The 19,701-nt window shown below is 36.6% G+C and overlaps 1 protein-coding gene across 1 annotated transcript in view; it reads left to right on the top strand.

Moving 5' to 3' along the window:
* The window catches only part of LOC107553432 (hemicentin-1-like), a 90,705-nt gene that overhangs the window by 14,080 nt on the left and 56,924 nt on the right, over positions 1–19,701 (top strand). Inside the window, exons 7-14 of the mRNA XM_016235621.1 lie at positions 6,730–6,850; positions 7,432–7,695; positions 7,802–7,946; positions 8,649–8,770; positions 10,973–11,242; positions 18,961–19,102; positions 19,200–19,327; positions 19,527–19,640. Of these exons, the coding sequence (XP_016091107.1) occupies positions 6,730–6,850; positions 7,432–7,695; positions 7,802–7,946; positions 8,649–8,770; positions 10,973–11,242; positions 18,961–19,102; positions 19,200–19,327; positions 19,527–19,640 (1,306 nt within the window). The remainder of the gene's footprint in view (positions 1–6,729; positions 6,851–7,431; positions 7,696–7,801; positions 7,947–8,648; positions 8,771–10,972; positions 11,243–18,960; positions 19,103–19,199; positions 19,328–19,526; positions 19,641–19,701) is intronic.

Here is a 19,701-nt window from a genome sequence, read left to right on the forward strand (position 1 = left end):
CATGGTGGATCGATTTGATCCATGATCGATATTAAGTGCTGCTTAAGAATAAGCGTGCACAAATTAGTGAGATTGTGAGATTGTGATTTGTCATTAATGGAACCGCTTTAGCCCCGATTTGTTATGTTATTTCAAGACATGCAATATGATGCGTCGATGCGTCACAGCAGCAGCGATGATGAGAGAGCATGCTTGAGAAACAGTTTAGAGAGGAGAACTCAGTCTACATATAAAATATTGGTCACAGATTATTGGTCACTTTCTAAATAATAAAAGTGCAGCGCATCCACTAGTAATTATATATAAATAAATCGTTTTTTACCGATGCAAATATGTTAGAAACGATGCATCGCGATATAAAGGCCAACTTGTAGCCGATGCACACTTTTTAAACCGATGCATCACATTTTTTACTTTTTAACGAGTGAATCGGTGAATCTTCCCATCCCTAATAGGTACTCAAGCCCAAGGTTGTGTGGTAAAGTAATTTATGTTGTTGCTCCGCTCAAGACGGGGAATTCTGAGGTTTGGGACTTTAGGTTACACAAAGTCCCCTAGGTCCAGTTAAAGGAAAGGACAACATTTTTGCCTGATTGATTTGTGTGCCCTGTAGGATCGTGTACACAGAGGGAAACCTTTCATAGTCTGCTCAATCAGCTGTATGTCTGTTCTTTGAGTTTGAAGAGCTTGATGATTTATGTGTAGAGGAATGTAAAGAGAGAACATGTCATCCTCCATTTGCTTTTGCACTGAAGAGAGGGTTGTCTGGCATGATATGTGCAGAATCCACCCTATATCTGTCAGTTTATTTCCTTCTTTCACCCAAACTCTTCTTCTTCCTCCATTCACTAGTAATGTGAATGTCAGTTGCTGTTGTTGTTTTGTTAAATCTTAAAAGCTGAAATCAGGACTCTTAGACTATTATCTGTCCCATGACTAAAAGGTTTATTTCAGCTATGCTTAGATTGAATGGATTGTAAAAATTGTATATAATTTACACTACTGTTCAAAAGTTTTAATGTCTCTTACACTCACAAAGGCTGCATTTATTTAATAAAAATACAGTAAACTCTGTAATATTGTGAAATATTATTACAAATTAAATTAACCTTTTTATTTTAATATGTTTTCAAATGTTATTTATTCTTGTGATTGCAAAGCTGAATTATTAGCAGTCATTACTCTAGTCTTTAGTGTCACATGATCCTTCAGAAATCATTCTAATAAGCTGATTCGGTGCTCTTGAAACATTTATTATCAATGAAATAGAATTTATTGTAACAGTGTCAAGATCTTTGTCACTCTAGATTCAATGAATGCCTCCTTGCTGAGTCTTAGACCAAACTGTAGTCTATCTGTTATAAAACTTTGAAGCTCCAAGGAAGTCCAAGCAAATTATAAAAAAAATTACCATAATTAATTGTTATCCTATATGAAACACAATATATATATATATATATTTATATGAACACCTAGAATTTACTAAGTTCAGTTTACTAAAAGTTAAAGAGTATTGTAGTCCCTTACATCATTACATTAAAAAATAAACTGATAGTAATGCATTGCTATGTTCAGAGTAGGTTATGTACCACTTGTCACATGAGTATGAAGTTTATTTATGCTTTGGCTATTTAAATTTTGTTGCATGTCATAGAAAACAATGGCCAAGGTTCCTTTAATCCCCTAATGCTCCATTTCCCATATCTTCTACAACTTTATTAAATCTTTTGTATCATTAACAAAACGTCTCGGGTTACTTATGTAACCATGGTTCCCTGAGGGGAACGAGACACTGCGTCCTCTAGGGGTCGCTATGGGGAACGCCTCGTCGTGACCCGTGTCTGAAGCCTACATTGAAAAAACACCAACTTGTTTGGCCGGCGACAGCCATGACGTCACTACCGTCGCGACTAGTACCATTAAAATAACTAAATTAAAAGTTAAAATCACTGAATTAAAAATGAAAATAAATAATAAAGAAAATGACTCTATTTTAACTGCTATAAGAAACACACATTAACTCATTTGAGCTTAGTAATTAGTCCTGTACTATAGCTTACATTTGATTAACCTATTACAATAGTCCACTTACATGTAGGTTTAAATACACTTATATGTAGGTTTAAAATTCTACAAAAGACACATTTAATGTCCAACAACAAATATTTTAGCAAAATGCATATTTGACTTAGAATTATTGCGCTATTATTCGATTGTGCTCCGTCTGTTTAGCGCACATGCTCGCAGCAGCGCTCGTTCACTCGCGAAAGCCTCGCCCACTCCTGACAGTGAAATGGATATATTTGCATGACTTTCTAACATTTACAGATGAAAAATATACCTGTGACATGTCAGTTATGCACTGAGGAAAACACAACGTCTCAAATGCATTAAACAGCACAGTTATATTCTCTATTTGCCATGGTGGATCGATTTGATCCATGATCGATATTAAGTGCTGCTTAAGAATAAGCGTGCACAAATTAGTGAGATTGTGTGAATTTAATTTGTCATTAATGGAACCGCTTTAGCCCCGATTTGTTATGTTATTTCAAGACATGCAATATGATGCGTCATATTCACGCAGCAGCAGCGATGATGAGAGAGCATGCTTGAGAAACAGTTTAGAGAGGAGAACTCAGTCTACATATAAAATATTGGTCACAGATTATTGGTCACTTTCTAAATAATAAAAGTGCAGCGCATCCACTAGTAATTATATATAAATAAATCGTTTTTTACCGATGCAAATATGTTAGAAACGATGCATCGCGATATAAAGGCCAACTTGTAGCCGATGCACACTTTTTAAACCGATGCATCACATTTTTTACTTTTTAACGAGTGAATCGGTGAATCTTCCCATCCCTAATAGGTACTCAAGCCCAAGGTTGTGTGGTAAAGTAATTTATGTTGTTGCTCCGCTCAAGACGGGGAATTCTGAGGTTTGGGACTTTAGGTTACACAAAGTCCCCTAGGTCCAGTTAAAGGAAAGGACAACATTTTTGCCTGATTGATTTGTGTGCCCTGTAGGATCGTGTACACGTGTACACAGCTTTCATAGTCTGCTCAATCAGCTGTATGTCTGTTCTTTGAGTTTGAAGAGCTTGATGATTTATGTGTAGATGTGTAGAAAGAGAGAACATGTCATCCTCCATTTGCTTTTGCACTGAAGAGAGGGTTGTCTGGCATGATATGTGCAGAATCCACCCTATATCTGTCAGTTTATTTCCTTCTTTCACCCAAACTCTTCTTCTTCCTCCATTCACTAGTAATGTGAATGTCAGTTGCTGTTGTTGTTTTGTTAAATCTTAAAAGCTGAAATCAGGACTCTTAGACTATTATCTGTCCCATGACTAAAAGGTTTATTTCAGCTATGCTTAGATTGAATGGATTGTAAAAATTGTATATAATTTACACTACTGTTCAAAAGTTTTAATGTCTCTTACACTCACAAAGGCTGCATTTATTTAATAAAAATACAGTAAACTCTGTAATATTGTGAAATATTATTACAAATTAAATTAACCTTTTTATTTTAATATGTTTTCAAATGTTATTTATTCTTGTGATTGCAAAGCTGAATTATTAGCAGTCATTACTCTATTCTACAAAAGACACATTTAATGTCCAACAACAAATATTTTAGCAAAATGCATATTTGACTTAGAATTATTGCGCTATTATTCGATTGTGCTCCGTCTGTTTAGCGCACATGCTCGCAGCAGCGCTCGTTCACTCGCGTAAGCCTCGCCCACTCCTGACAGTGAAATGGATATATTTGCATGACTTTCTAACATTTACAGATGAAAAATATACCTGTGACATGTCAGTTATGCACTGAGGAAAACACAACGTCTCAAATGCATTAAACAGCACAGTTATATTCTCTATTTGCCATGGTGGATCGATTTGATCCATGATCGATATTAAGTGCTGCTTAAGAATAAGCGTGCACAAATTAGTGAGATTGTGTGAATTTAATTTGTCATTAATGGAACCGCTTTAGCCCCGATTTGTTATGTTATTTCAAGACATGCAATATGATGCGTCATATTCACGCAGCAGCAGCGATGATGAGAGAGCATGCTTGAGAAACAGTTTAGAGAGGAGAACTCAGTCTACATATAAAATATTGGTCACAGATTATTGGTCACTTTCTAAATAATAAAAGTGCAGCGCATCCACTAGTAATTATATATAAATAAATCGTTTTTTACCGATGCAAATATGTTAGAAACGATGCATCGCGATATAAAGGCCAACTTGTAGCCGATGCACACTTTTTAAACCGATGCATCACATTTTTTACTTTTTAACGAGTGAATCGGTGAATCTTCCCATCCCTAATAGGTACTCAAGCCCAAGGTTGTGTGGTAAAGTAATTTATGTTGTTGCTCCGCTCAAGACGGGGAATTCTGAGGTTTGGGACTTTAGGTTACACAAAGTCCCCTAGGTCCAGTTAAAGGAAAGGACAACATTTTTGCCTGATTGATTTGTGTGCCCTGTAGGATCGTGTACACAGAGGGAAACCTTTCATAGTCTGCTCAATCAGCTGTATGTCTGTTCTTTGAGTTTGAAGAGCTTGATGATTTATGTGTAGAGGAATGTAAAGAGAGAACATGTCATCCTCCATTTGCTTTTGCACTGAAGAGAGGGTTGTCTGGCATGATATGTGCAGAATCCACCCTATATCTGTCAGTTTATTTCCTTCTTTCACCCAAACTCTTCTTCTTCCTCCATTCACTAGTAATGTGAATGTCAGTTGCTGTTGTTGTTTTGTTAAATCTTAAAAGCTGAAATCAGGACTCTTAGACTATTATCTGTCCCATGACTAAAAGGTTTATTTCAGCTATGCTTAGATTGAATGGATTGTAAAAATTGTATATAATTTACACTACTGTTCAAAAGTTTTAATGTCTCTTACACTCACAAAGGCTGCATTTATTTAATAAAAATACAGTAAACTCTGTAATATTGTGAAATATTATTACAAATTAAATTAACCTTTTTATTTTAATATGTTTTCAAATGTTATTTATTCTTGTGATTGCAAAGCTGAATTATTAGCAGTCATTACTCTAGTCTTTAGTGTCACATGATCCTTCAGAAATCATTCTAATAAGCTGATTCGGTGCTCTTGAAACATTTATTATCAATGAAATAGAATTTATTGTAACAGTGTCAAGATCTTTGTCACTCTAGATTCAATGAATGCCTCCTTGCTGAGTCTTAGACCAAACTGTAGTCTATCTGTTATAAAACTTTGAAGCTCCAAGGAAGTCCAAGCAAATTATAAAAAAAATTACCATAATTAATTGTTATCCTATATGAAACACAATATATATATATATATATTTATATGAACACCTAGAATTTACTAAGTTCAGTTTACTAAAAGTTAAAGAGTATTGTAGTCCCTTACATCATTACATTAAAAAATAAACTGATAGTAATGCATTGCTATGTTCAGAGTAGGTTATGTACCACTTGTCACATGAGTATGAAGTTTATTTATGCTTTGGCTATTTAAATTTTGTTGCATGTCATAGAAAACAATGGCCAAGGTTCCTTTAATCCCCTAATGCTCCATTTCCCATATCTTCTACAACTTTATTAAATCTTTTGTATCATTAACAAAACGTCTCGGGTTACTTATGTAACCATGGTTCCCTGAGGGGAACGAGACACTGCGTCCTCTAGGGGTCGCTATGGGGAACGCCTCGTCGTGACCCGTGTCTGAAGCCTACATTGAAAAAACACCAACTTGTTTGGCCGGCGACAGCCATGACGTCACTACCGTCGCGACTAGTACAAAATTTAATTCTCTCCTGACCCTCAGTGCATACGGCCCAATCGCTTTCAAGAACATGAGCTGAGATAGAAAAAAAGCTCCTTGTATTTATTTTCCCCAATACAACTTTAATTAATGTGTTTAAATAATGTCAGTGTTTGTCAGAAAGCATGCAGATTGTGACCACAATCTCTGAGTGTTCCCATGTTATGGTGGCGTCTGACTGGGTTTTCTGCCTCTGGGTTGATTTAGGTTGGATTAGTGAATGTTTGACCTGAATTTTGCTTGGCAGGGCTAATTCAAGGCGGGCTTTAAAACCTCAGGATGAATGGATATAATCTAATCTTAATCTTCTGTAAATTGCTCTGCGAAGGCCTTTCCCTTGAATCTCTTGAATGCCCCTGTACCCCCTGTTCCAATGTCTTTCCTTCTCTCTCCTCCACATCTCTCAGAGGAATCCTTCAGGATCTTCTCCTCATCATTCTTGGCGTCATATTATGCAGTGCTTCATGGCCCATGGTAATTTTTTAGCATGGTTGTAATTTCAAAAGAATGCAAGCAGAGGATGGGTTGCCATGGCTCGCCCTAGAGCACTGAGCTGCAGACAACATCAATCGCACGCCAGACTCTCAGCACCAAAACAGTCATAAAGGGCAGCGCAGAACGGCAGGGATCATGCTTAAATGACTCGGACTGTTCCATCTGTCAAAAGTGAAGAAAGAAATCGAGTCGTTCTTAATGTTCGAGAATTTCAAGTGTGCTGTATCTGTGGATCTTGAGCCGACTGTCATCATAAATTAGTTTTGTTGTGCTTCTTCCGTGCATCTTGCTATGAAAAACAAGTTGTGTCATTTCAATTGAATGCTGTTACCTTAACAAATACAAATAACTTTCTATTTGTTTATTTATTTGTGTTGTTGTCAATTTAACCTCAGACGTCCAGTGAGGGCAGGCACTCAGTTCGTATATCAGGCCTCAGCACCATCGATTTCCGAGCAGGCTTTTCCCAAAGGCAAACGCTGGACTTTAAAATGACATCCAGCAGGCCAGTCCAAGGTGAGTTAGTGTTTTAAGGAGTTTGAAGTCATATAAGTTACAAAATGCAGTTAGAACAGTTATGCTATTATATTAAAATATTTCAAAAATGTAATTTATTCCTGAAATGGCAAAGTTGAATTTTCAGCAGCCATAACTTCAGTGTCACATAATCCTTCAGAAATCATTGCAATATGCTGATTTAGTGTTCAAGAAACATTTGTTGTTATTGTCAATGTTGAAACCAGTTGTTCTGCTTTTTTGTGGAAACTGGTCCATTGTTTCAGGATGCTTTGATTAATATAAAGTTCAAAAGGACAGCATTTATTTAAAACAAAAATCTTCTCTTATAAAATCCCTCTTAAACTGTGTCCTTGCTGAATAAAAGCATTATTTTCTTGAAAAAAGAAAGAAATCTTAAACAAAAAAAAGTAACCCCAAACTTGTGTTTCTGTCTGGACCACACACGCTGTCAAATTTATAAGGTCAACCTAGTGGCTGTGTACTTGAGCATTTTAAACATGTTTTGGTTGACCTTTTTAACCTCTGTGCTCCTTTTCACGAACACACACACACACACACACACACACACACACACACAGGAATCCCCACCTTTATCCTGCTCAACACCACTGGTCTCTCCCCTCCTGCTCGTGCTGATCGCCTGGAACTCTTGAGCATCACTGGTGATGTAATGAAGACGCTGCCCATCCGCTACTTCCCTGATCGACGCCCTTATGACATTTGGAATATCACTGAGTTTGTTCTACCCAAAGTGGCTTTCTTCCTGCGAGTCACTGGCTATGACCATGATGGCTTTGTCTTCCAAAGAGTGTCCAGTGTCTCCTACTCCAGCATTGTGCCAGGTCAGATTAGTGTAGATAGATAAAACCACAGAATAGTCCATCTAAGTATCATATATGTGTATTTTACTATATTTGTTACTAATGTGTTTTGTTCTTATTTTTTTAGAAGCACCTAGAGTAAGCATGCCCACTCATACCCCTGGTTACTACCTGCAGAAAGGGAGTATTACGTGCTTTGTGGATAGCCTGATCCCCTATACCTTGCGTTTCACCAGGGAGGGACTACGCCTGGGTGTGGACCAACTCTTCAGGTAGTGATAATGGCACTGTAGATGAGTAGCTAACATGTTGTGCAATGTGACATACACTATCATTCCAAATTTGGGGTAGGTAAATGTTTGTTTTTGAAAAAAGAATTTTGAACAAAAAAAACAGTAATATTGTGAAATATTATTACAATTTAAAATAACAAATTTCTACTTTAATACATTTTAAGATGTATTGTATCCTTGTAATGGCAAAGATGAATTTTCAGCAGCCATTGCTCCAATCTTCAGTGTCACATGATCCTTCAGATCTGTTTGATGAACAGAACATTCAAAAGAACATAATTTATTAGAAATAGAAATCTTTTCTAATATTATAATTTATAAATGTCTCTGCTGTCACTTTTGATCAATTTAGTACATAAACGTTTCTGAATAAAAGTTTACAAAAATCATACTGACCTTAAACTTTTGAATGGTAGTTTTCTAAATTCTGTGTAAACCTATTTTAAACTGAATTTTTCTAATAAAACTAAATTGCTACTGTTTTTTTAATCGGAAGAAACCTCAACTAACATTATAAGCAGAAAAAATGCTACGTAAATTTAGAAAAAGGCCTTCAAATTATAGTTTTGGAAGTCCTCAAGGACCCAATACTGATAGCCTAATCATTTAAATCTTTGCAATTTGTGTTTACTCGGGAAACAATGTATTTTATATGGTTTTACATTTTTATCTTATTTTTAGGGAGTCTGCTAATGCATCATGGGGAATCCCTCAGGTGTCCCTGAAGGACGAGGGCTTTTATGAGTGCATCGCCATCAGCAGTGCTGGAACAGGACGGGCTCAAACCTTCCTTGATGTTTCTGGTTAGAATACCACCTTTCATTTTCTACTACATTATAGCCTGTTATTATCAGTAACATTAACTGACATGATGCAGTATACACTATAACGAAGTTGGCTTGATTGAGTTCTATCATTCAAAGTTTGCAAAGACTTGCAAAGAGAGATGCCCACCATTAGAAGAGCACTGAAGCATGCTTCCTGTGCATGACTGAACGGTCAGGCATTTCAAACTTATACACTGGTGCATAATAGATAACATATGAGGAATACATATGAGGCAGAATATTGAGATGTCCCACATCTGACATGCCTAGAATGTCTCTTTTATATTTTCTCGTGAGTCAACGTACGTGTGTGTGAGTTCAATCTACTCAGCCAGAATCCCAGTGTGATTGCCTCAGTTAAATGCTTTGGTCCAAAAGTCTGCCCCCATTTCACGCAAAGTGGAGAAAGCACTGGATTCCTCAGATGAAATGGCCCATTATAGTCTTTGGTTTTATTTCATGCTCCATGTAACAGACATGTGTTGCCCATGAACAATCTCATGGATGTGAGTGAGTGTGGTTTTAAGGTCAGGAAATGATTATTTTTGCAGTTGAGTTTGGTGGTGCAAATGGCACAAAAATGTCACAGTTCAACCTAAACATTTATAGTTATTTGAATTACAGCAGTAGAAGATTAATACACTAAAAAATGTCAAACTCTTTCAACTTAAAAACTTAAATTCAGCTGCTGCCTTAAATTTTTAAGTATAATCAAGTTGGATGTATGTCATAAAATATTAAACTAATATAATTTCATATAAACTAATTAATACATTTAAGATGATTTTGTATAACTTGACTAAATTCAAGTTAAATATTTTGATTCAGTGTCTCAAAATCTAATGAGCTGTCTACTCTACATAGCATTTTTGGGCATCATAGAGGCAAGCAAATGTATATGTTAAGGACTGTTCACACCAATGTGATTATCCGGTGCAAAACTTTGGTGCATTACACATTTTAATTTGAATGAATGGCAATTCAGACTAGCACAAACATTTGTGAACTGTTAATGCAGTGATTTTTTTTATGTACAAGAGTTCTAATCTCTTTTCCATCACACTGCAAAGAAAACTGGCCAACCAATAACACCGCTTTTGGTCATATGCCCAGAGCTGCTGCTCTTGCATAACTACGACTTGGTGGCACTCAAGAACGGTCTATTTTGCTAAGCGACAGTGAACTAGTCTTGTATTTGGTGTTGTTGGATAAACACTATAGCGAATATATATAAATCTGAATGGCTGTTTGAAAGCATGTAAATACTGTTTGATTTCCTTTATTCTCTGTGACAAGCGGGCATCAGAACTTGAAGGTTGCACAGTGCTTTGTGTACAAGGGTAAATGTGGTATTTCTGCTTTTCAATAAATGCCACTGTTAGAAAGTGAATTTGCATATTCATTCAGTGTGTCTGCTATTTTTTTTCCGCTAAATTTGACCAAAAATTCATGCACAATATGCGAACAGAACAGAATTTTTATTACCTAACATTTTAATAAATTTAAATATTTCAATGTTTGGTTTTGTGTTGCACAAGGACTGCAAAAATAAACAGGACTGTATCCTCATGGCAGTGTGGTTTTGGAAACCAGACACCACACTGTCCCAAACCGTGTTTATACAAACTTCTTGGACAAATAGCCTCACTTCCTGTCTTCCGGCTCCTCTCTGCTGTCTTGGCTTTATGGTGTTATGGATACAGTGTTAAAAACACCCAGGGTTACTTTAGAGTCTGGGATTAAGATCCCATTCACCTGGAATGGTCACCTAGAAGTCACATTTCACATATAGGTTTATTGTTGACCAAAGGATTATCCCTGTCCCATTTTCTGAGCTGTTTCCCTGACTGTGCTGTCGCCGGGCCAGTGACATTAGCAGAAGTGACAGGAAAATCCTCCCTTATGAAATGTATGTGTCTTCCTGTATAAATTCCCCACTTATGCCCTAATCCACACATCTGTCAACACCCTCCCGTTTCCCTTTGCATTTCAGACTCATTGCACAGACTTTATAGATCTGTAGAGTTCACAGACATCCAAAGACCTTATGAGAACTCAGACAAAAAAACAATTAGTGAAGGTGAACAAATTCAAATCAGGCTGTTGAATTCAGTTACTCTGGGATAAACAGGTTTATAGTCACACTTTCTTGACTCATTTGTCTGTGTATTTCTGCAGAGCCTCCTCCAGCTATCACGGTGCCCGCCAATGTGACAGCGTCTCTCGGTGCAAATGTTGTTCTGACCTGTCTAGTTGCCAGCGCAGTGCGCTTTAACCTGACTTGGCAGCGAGGGGCCGTGGATGCCAGATTGGACCATCGGATGCGTGTCACCGCCAACCTATCCTTGGAAATCCAGCGAGTCACTCCTGATGATGTCGGCTGGTACACCTGCATCGCAGCCAATGAGGGTGGAGTCTCTGCTTCTCGTGTGTACCTCAATGTGCAAGGTGAGTATATCTGTGTGATTTTTAGTGTTGTTGATTAAGCAATAAGCCACAAAAGACTGATTACAATGAGTTTAACACATTTAAGGTCCTAAGGAAGAATGGGCATATATAGGGTGACCAGAGGTCCTGTTTTTCCTGGGACAGTTCCGTATTTCAGCTCTATTTTTATTGTCCCGACTTATTTTTCAAAAATCATGTTTGGTCCCGTATTTCAAAATTTATTTACGACTGGGTGATCAGAGCGAGTAGTAGAAGTGTTCTGTCATGCAAGACTAATCAAAGACTAATCGTTTTCTAAGACACAGACTGATCAAAGGTAACTAAGCTTGTCGTAGAACAAAATTACCATCCAATCACAATTCGTTATCGTTTAACTTGCAGTAAGTGCAGGTGGAATAGGCAGAATCACGAATGACACACAACAGAAACGCTCTCTCTGCACGATCCCAGTTCTGAAATTCCAAAATGTCCATCGTTAAACATTAATGTTAATCAAATAACAAAAGAAGTTAAATAAAGTATACTTGTTAAACCTACTGTATTAGAAAAATGAGTTTATTTAATATTTAATGTGTAACTATTGTATTTTTCTTACGGTTTGTAATTTGCTTCTTTATTTTTATATTTAAAAAAATATGTACGTGTGTGTGTATGTACACTATATATATATATATATTAATTCATGTATCATGAAATAACATTTCTCATATCGTGGTTATAAAACATCCCCCACCCCCTCCCAGAAATCTGGTCACCCTAGGTATATACCAGTTTGACTCATGAATATTAATTAGGTGATAAAACATTTGCTAGCCTTAAGAACAGCTTACTTCTTATGCATTCATCCTGCCAATGCAATTTTATAATGCACATTTTACTCTTTATAATAATTCCAAATGTTGACCCAAATGTCAACAGGTCATGCTTTTAATAAACACAAGTCACATTCCTTGTCCACTAGGTGTGTTTAAACTGCTAAGAGCTCTTTGGACTTTTAATACATGTATAGAAAAAGCCATGCCACAGGGCTCTTGGCAGCTCACTCTCCTGCGTCTCTCTAGCACAAGATCTGTTTTCACTGCAGCCTTGCTGTAATTTTTCACTGTAATATTTTATAGCACTTGTGAAAGTGATTTATGCTGGGCTTGCTCACTGTTTGCAATCCTGTAGTTTCCATTGAAACAGGCTCTAAACCCCTCTCTTACACTGAATTAAGAAAACTTCCTCCGACAGTACACAACCCTGGCAAATCACTTTGTTTTCTCTCATTGGGGAAAATAGCCATTTCGTGCAAAAGAAAAATTACAAATGAAAAGAGAAATGGCTTTTGTAACAGAACAGAACTGATGTGTAATGGATTGTTCATGCAAAACATGTTTTTGCATTGCACTGCGCTGCTTTTCGGTTGTTTTTCTAAATAAACATACACTAGATGGACTTGTTTGACCATTGCACTCGCATCTCACACCTTTTGTAGTGGCTCACATGATACTGCATTTTAAAACGTGTTTTTAGACCTTGCCTATTTATTTATTCAACTGCCCTATGTCTTGCATTTTTCTAAGAAATAATCTCATAACACCCAACCAAATATATACTTGAAAAAAAACTTTCAGTTCAGTTGATTTACTAAGAGGTCATAAAGTACTCTTAGTAAATATGCAACCTTTTGTGTTGCATATCGCTTACAGAATCTTGTATCTTGAAGACTGTCTGTTGTTTCTCATACTGAGGCAATTTTTTATTAGTCATGCTCTGTTGTAATGAATTAGAAAAAGCTGTTTTGATGTGAAAATATGGAGTTTGGTAATATGGATGGATAGATGTGACTTGAAATGTGTCAAGACCCTAAGGGCCCCAGCAGGGCCGGGCTTGAGTTTTATTAGCAAGAGAGCGGGAGTGACATTAACTGTATAATTTTACCTCATTGTTGAGTGATGAGTCTCTTAGTTTTCCACAACATTCTTTCCCAAGACCTGAGGAACGGGTTTTCCCTGCGTCCCACTTTAATTCTCTCTGTCTCATTTCTGTCTCTTTAGGTTTATTTTCCTCCGTCTGTGTCATTTGTTTTCTGTCTTCTTCTCTCGAGATTCTATATTTACGATTAAAGTAGCTTTATAGACATTGTAAAAAATGCTTTACTTTTTTACTTTACAAAAGCTTTTATTGCAATGCATACACATTTGCATGCATATACACACCATTTTGAAATAATAAAAAATTAAATAAACATGACTAAAATTCCCAAACTAAGATTTAAATCAAGTAGAAGGCATTTTTATCATTTAAATTTTTAAATGATATACTCTATATAGAAAATATAAAGACAGTTACTGATTTTTTACAGTCTGTTTTTCTCTCTCATTCCTTCTCTATCAATCTCTGCTTCCTTTTCCCTTACCCTCTGTTTTTGTCCTGCTGCTACATTTTAAGCCACTTACATTTTTTTGTGTCAGTCTTTGGTTTTTAAACAGCTGTCACTGTTGTACTGACAAAGTGCATGTATATGTATGTGTGTGTGTTGTGTGTAATCACCACCTGCTGGGATTCCTGTGCTGTCCTAGTCATTATGAGCCCTTTGAAGTGGGACTGCTGACACAGTGATCCCTGGCCAGTCCACAGAGTCATCTACCCTAATCCTTTACACAACATTACTTTGACCTGCACTGTCCACACACACTGTTTACAGCCTCAGTGCCTGTCAGATGCACATATCTGTGTTCAGAAGGTCGAGAGACCCAAATAATATCTAGAACTTAAGGGAAACTTTTCCTCTAATGACCTTCCTTTTCCCACAACACATTAAATAAATTAAATATTTAATATTTTTGCAAGTATTTATTTATTCCTTTGTTTGTTTATTTACTTTAGAAAACCATTTAATGTTACTACAAAAATAAATAGCAACAACTGTTGCAATCTACTGCAGTCACACTAAACATATTAAAAGTGTGGAATCTGCATGCTAAAAATGTGTCTTAATATTTATACCAGACCTGTAGGCTTCCAATTTGCTCAAACTATAGAGAAACATATTTAACTATTTGTAACTATTTGAATTAGAGTAGCCTCAGGCAAAGAAGCCTAGATGATGAGGTGTTAGTGAGGTTTAGCGTCAGTGCGTTGTTAAAACCAAGCCTTTAGGCAGACCAAGTCTATTAGAGTACAATTTAGTGAGTAAGACCTGGGATAATTACAGCTTCACTACTAGACACAAAGTGACCTCTCGACGGCAGTGCTTTAACCGCCTGAGCATGCAACACACACACAACTCTCCTGTGTACAACAGACTCTTTTTGTCTGCCAGGTCTCATTTTGGGTCCATTTTAATCATGACAAAGTAGAGTTCTGGAAATTACGTCACTCATTCCAGTCAAGCTTTCCATTTGAAATACAGTAGACAACCTGGAAAGCTCTGTTACCATTATGTATGTTAGTCATGTTACTGATACTCAAGCACTTAAGCAGTGACTTGCTCTGTTCTGAAACATTTGGGTTTTTTAACATTTTAAAGTTAAAAATGTAATTTATTCCTGTAATGTCAAAGCTGAATTTTCGGCATTGATTAATCTTGTCTTCAGTGTCACATGACTCTTCAGAAATCATTATAATATGCTGATTTGCTCAAATAACATTTCTTATTATTATCAATGCTTAAAAGAATAGTGCTGCTTTTTGTGGAAAATGTGATGCTGTTTTTTAATGCTTGTTACCAGGGCAGGACTTACGGGGCCAGGGGCCCCTGGGCTTGAGGTTATGTTTGAGCCCCATACCTATACTACAAATGCCCTCAACTAGAACATTATTATGGAGTAACACAAAATACACAAAAATTAAAATATGCTTTCAGCTTCATATACTGTATACAATTAATAGGCAACATGTCTAGCATAGTCAAAGTTTAGATGTAATATTAAATAGTCACTATAATACAATAAACAGGATGATAATAAAACCCTGAAATAACACTGAGCAGAAAAAACCAAAGAGATCATTATGACAATTTATTGTCATATCTGTGTCTTATGTCAGATTCTTAAATTTAATAAATTCAATCTGAATAAAAAAACATGTTGGCTATTAACAATAAAATTAAATCACTATAAACAAAATCCATAGATGGACACATTATGCACACGTTATGTTAAGTTTAACATAGATGGACATGTTTTGCACACGTTATGTTAAGTTTAAATACAACATTTTAATGTAGAAATATTAAATGATTGCAAAAATGAAATAATTAGCTACTTTTTAAAATATGAAACTACAACTGCCAGTAGGTGGCAGCAAGTGACTGTCTTAATGAGTGAGTTGAATCCATAAATCAACCGATTTGTTTAAAATGCTAATTCATTTAACTTAGCAAAGGACTGTACTTATAGCCTGTTTGAACCATTTACTGGTCCGTGTAATGCTGAGAAACGAAACACTGTGTTGCTCGGAGCAAAACAGAATTTTGTGTCTGTGTTTATTGTACATTTGCCATCGTGCAGATATTCGGAAAAACAGGACTCTAGTTTGTGTGATAGGCTAACTCCTATATCGTAGGCATTCACTCATTAAATGCAGGGTTCGTTCAACCAATAAATTTCAATTACTTTTAAGACAATATTCATGGCCTAATGCTCCATTATTTTACACAAATGTTCAGATTTATCATAGCATATGCTAAGGAAAATTAATGATTATTAATGCTATTTGTTTGCTTTCTAATAAGCAAATGCTGCAACTGTGCCAGACGTTACTTCATGCAGAGAACACAAGTTAGGCTACATAATCACATAACTGAATGCCAGAATGTTAAGTATATTGTAATTTGCTTAGCCAGTATTATAAATTAAACTCAGGACCTGAATTTCGTTTTAGAAACAGCTTTGGTGGAAAACATTCAGGTACAGAAATGCTGCAGAAATGGAATAAACAGTAAATTCACTGTAAATTAAACAACAGATTCATTCTTAAAATTAAAGTTACAAAAGTTATTCAGTCAAGAGCAGTGAGTGATTTTGCCTTTTGTTGTTAACATTAATTAACAATAACCAATAGGCCTAATTAATTAACATTGTTAACATTAACATTTGGTATGAAAGTGACAGCAGCATTTAGTATACTTGCTGTCTGTCAGTCTGTGTTAAAGAACAAAAGAAAAAAATCACTGCTCAAATCTGCTCTTGACTAAATAACTTTAATATATAATTTAATATATAAATATAATCTATATCTATGACTTTATACATCATAGTATTTTGTTCCTGAATGGTAGCAGCTACTGTTAATTTTAGGCTAGCCTACCTGAAAAAGTTAAAACACAGTTTGTTTCATTTGTATCCTTGTGCTATTGCTAGTAACTTGTTCATTTATTAATGACCATTTAATTGTATTTATGTAACATTATTTATTAAAATGCAAGGTTACTTGAGTCAGAAACAATGAAACCAATAACTTTTTCTTGAGGTGCTTTGGATGTGACCATGAGCGCCCAGAAAAGTAGCGCAAGTACCGAATGGTTTAAAAAGACTTAAAAAGACGTGCAAATGATAAACTTTTGTGATGATACAACACTGACCCGATTAGGCAAGTGACAGTCCTGTCAGCTGAGCGAAAGTCTTGTATGCAGTGTGCAGCAGCTCTCTTAGTGCAGAAGAGATGCGCTGATGTGAGGCAATTTTGAGAGTGAGAGTGAGAGCGAGAAGACGCGGTACAGCTGAACCACTCACGCGGTTTTCAAATGATTGACTTAATCTGATATTCTGTGTGAATTTTTTTAACTCATCTATTGTATATTAAATAAATGTTTGCGGGAATTTTCCAAACGCGCGAAACCTGCGAAAATGAGTAAAACCAAAATGCGCAATCCCGCACCGAGATTCAGGACGTGATTAAACATATATTCTATTATATAGAGATTTGTAAAATGAATTTCCATGACTTTTCTAAAGCTTTCTGGGTTTTTCATGACCGTACAAACCCTGTAAATGGCTATTTTTCTTTTTTTAAATCGTTTTGATGAAATTTCTGCTCCACTTTGTGTGGAGGTAGTGAGACGGGCCAAAGTCCCTGTAAGATATTAGGGCATTCTATAGTCTTTGGACAGGAGAGAGCGCTCAAAACTCTTCAGATTAATTTAGTGGAACATTAATATAATATAGAATCATCCTCTGTAAAGAAGTGAGGCGTGAACGTGAGAATTTATCATTATCTTTGTAAATGTGCGCTCTTTTGGGTTAAAGGCTAAATGGAACCATTTAAAGTAGCCATGTGATCACAAATTAATCGGCGATTCGGCGCAGCGCAGACGTGATTTAATACACGTGTCCTTTTTCTGTGAAAAAAATCATAAATTCCAGTTTATGCTGTTTCATTATGACTTCGAATGTCGTAGTTGGAAGCTGGAAGTTGTTAGCCCCGGCTGGCCCGTGCGCGCTATTGAAATGCTGCTAATAATTTCTGACTGGCACATAACTGAACAAATGTAAACGGGTTAAGGCGGGGCCCCCTACAAGGCGGGGCCTCTGGGCTGCAGCCCATTCAAGCCCAATGGTAAGTCCGGCCATGCTTGTTACCATATTGTGGCATTATCTTAGCAGCATGCTGTATTGAAATCAGTTATAAGTCAAGTCTCCCCTCTGTTAGGATGCTCTCTTAGAAAGCAGTGATGTAGGGAGCTTACAGGTTTTAGAACAGAGCTATCATGTGCATTTCCTGTCTCTGGCCATGATGTCACACATCCTGCTCTGCTGGAATATGGGACAGGCAGAGACTGGAGGTCAGAGAACAGTGGAGACACATCAGATTGGCTTCAGCAGTGAGAAAACATTCTCATTCAGCAGGGGCTGCACATCATGAATTGATCAAGAGCATGCCTCTGCTTCAGCAGCTCAGAGAATCTGGAACCAATAATCCCACTTTAGTGTTTCTGTTAAAAAAGAAGGAATGATAGGAGAATTGCTGTGAAATGTGTTTGGCTGGGTCTAGAATCATATCATGGTATAAAGCAGGAAAATTTTGAAGGGGTATTGTGGAGACCATATGTGAACATTAGATGCATTTATGTTCTTTACAAACACATCTGTATAGTTAAGATTAATGACTAAATATTTGTTAATGAATGTAATTATATGAGCTATATATTTGTGAATCTCATCCAACCATTTGATGGGTTAAATATGACTGTATATAAATAATACATTTCCTTTAGTACAGTTCTCATCCTTAAGTAGTGGTTCTCAACCTTTTTCACTCTAAGGCCCTCCATTGTTCACAAAAAATAAATAAATGAATGACCTGTGACTTTTCCAATTTTTATTGATTTATTGGATAGGCATAAAGCCTAAGGAGTTTTTACAAATATATTTTTAGTTTATACCCAATAAAATATATAATAAAAATGTATATCCATTATAAAAATGCCCCTGAGCATAAAATTGTATTAATTAACATGACTTTTCCTGACCTAGAAATAACACTTTTAAAATTAGGGTAAGTACAGGTTTTCCAAGTCTGTGATAATCCTGGTTATTCAAAGATAAAAAGTAATTAAAATAAAAAATACCTTGTTTTGTCCTATTTTAACTTAAGTAATCTTGAGGCCCTGGTTGAGAATCACTGCTTTAGTAAATTTGAGCTGTGTTTATTTTGCTGTCACAATACATTTGCACAGCAGCTGCTAGGGCGTTCTGTTAACAAACATCATGATTGACTCATTTTTATGCTAGAACCACCAGTGGTGACGGTTGACCCACGAAACCAGACGTTCCGCACAGGTCAAGAAATTTGGATCAGGTGTTCAGCCAAAGGCTACCCCTTACCCATGGTGGTGTGGACACACAATGATATGTTCATTATGGGCTCCAGCAGGTAAACCCCCCCCCCCCACACACACAAAAATCTTGCTTTTGAATCTGGTCTTTATTTGTTAACCGTTACTGTAGTCTGTTGTACTCTTCTTACTAAGGCACAGAATGACCCCTGATGGCACATTGGTCATCAGGAACACAGGGCCGAAGGATGCCGGGACATATGGCTGCTTAGCGAGTAATGATGCTGGAACAGACACTCAAACTGCCATCGTCAGCTTCATCGGTCAGTACAGAGAACAATTACGTAACACCACTAAATGAAAGCAATAAATCCCAAACCAAAGGTTAAGATGGTGTTTTTACTCAACTATACTCAGCTTCTTACATCTGTGAATAAGTGAGACATTTGACATATTCAGTTCCACCCTGTGGTTATACACTAGTCTTTAATTAAGTTTCCTGTGATCTTTGTCCCTCTGTAGAGTCTCCACAGGTGACAGTCCCTCACTCTGACCTGCTGATTGGTTTAGGACAGACGACCATTTTAGAGTGCAGGGTCACGGGAGTTCCACATCCGGACGTCCTGTGGTATAAAGGTCAGCTAGTGTACTTCTGAACAACTTTCTGGCATTTTTGCACTGTTTCCATTTTAATAGA

Source organism: Sinocyclocheilus grahami, unplaced genomic scaffold (assembly GCF_001515645.1).
Source record: "Sinocyclocheilus grahami isolate Dianchi unplaced genomic scaffold, SAMN03320097.WGS_v1.1 scaffold473.1, whole genome shotgun sequence".
Taxonomy (NCBI): Eukaryota; Metazoa; Chordata; class Actinopteri; order Cypriniformes; family Cyprinidae; genus Sinocyclocheilus; species Sinocyclocheilus grahami.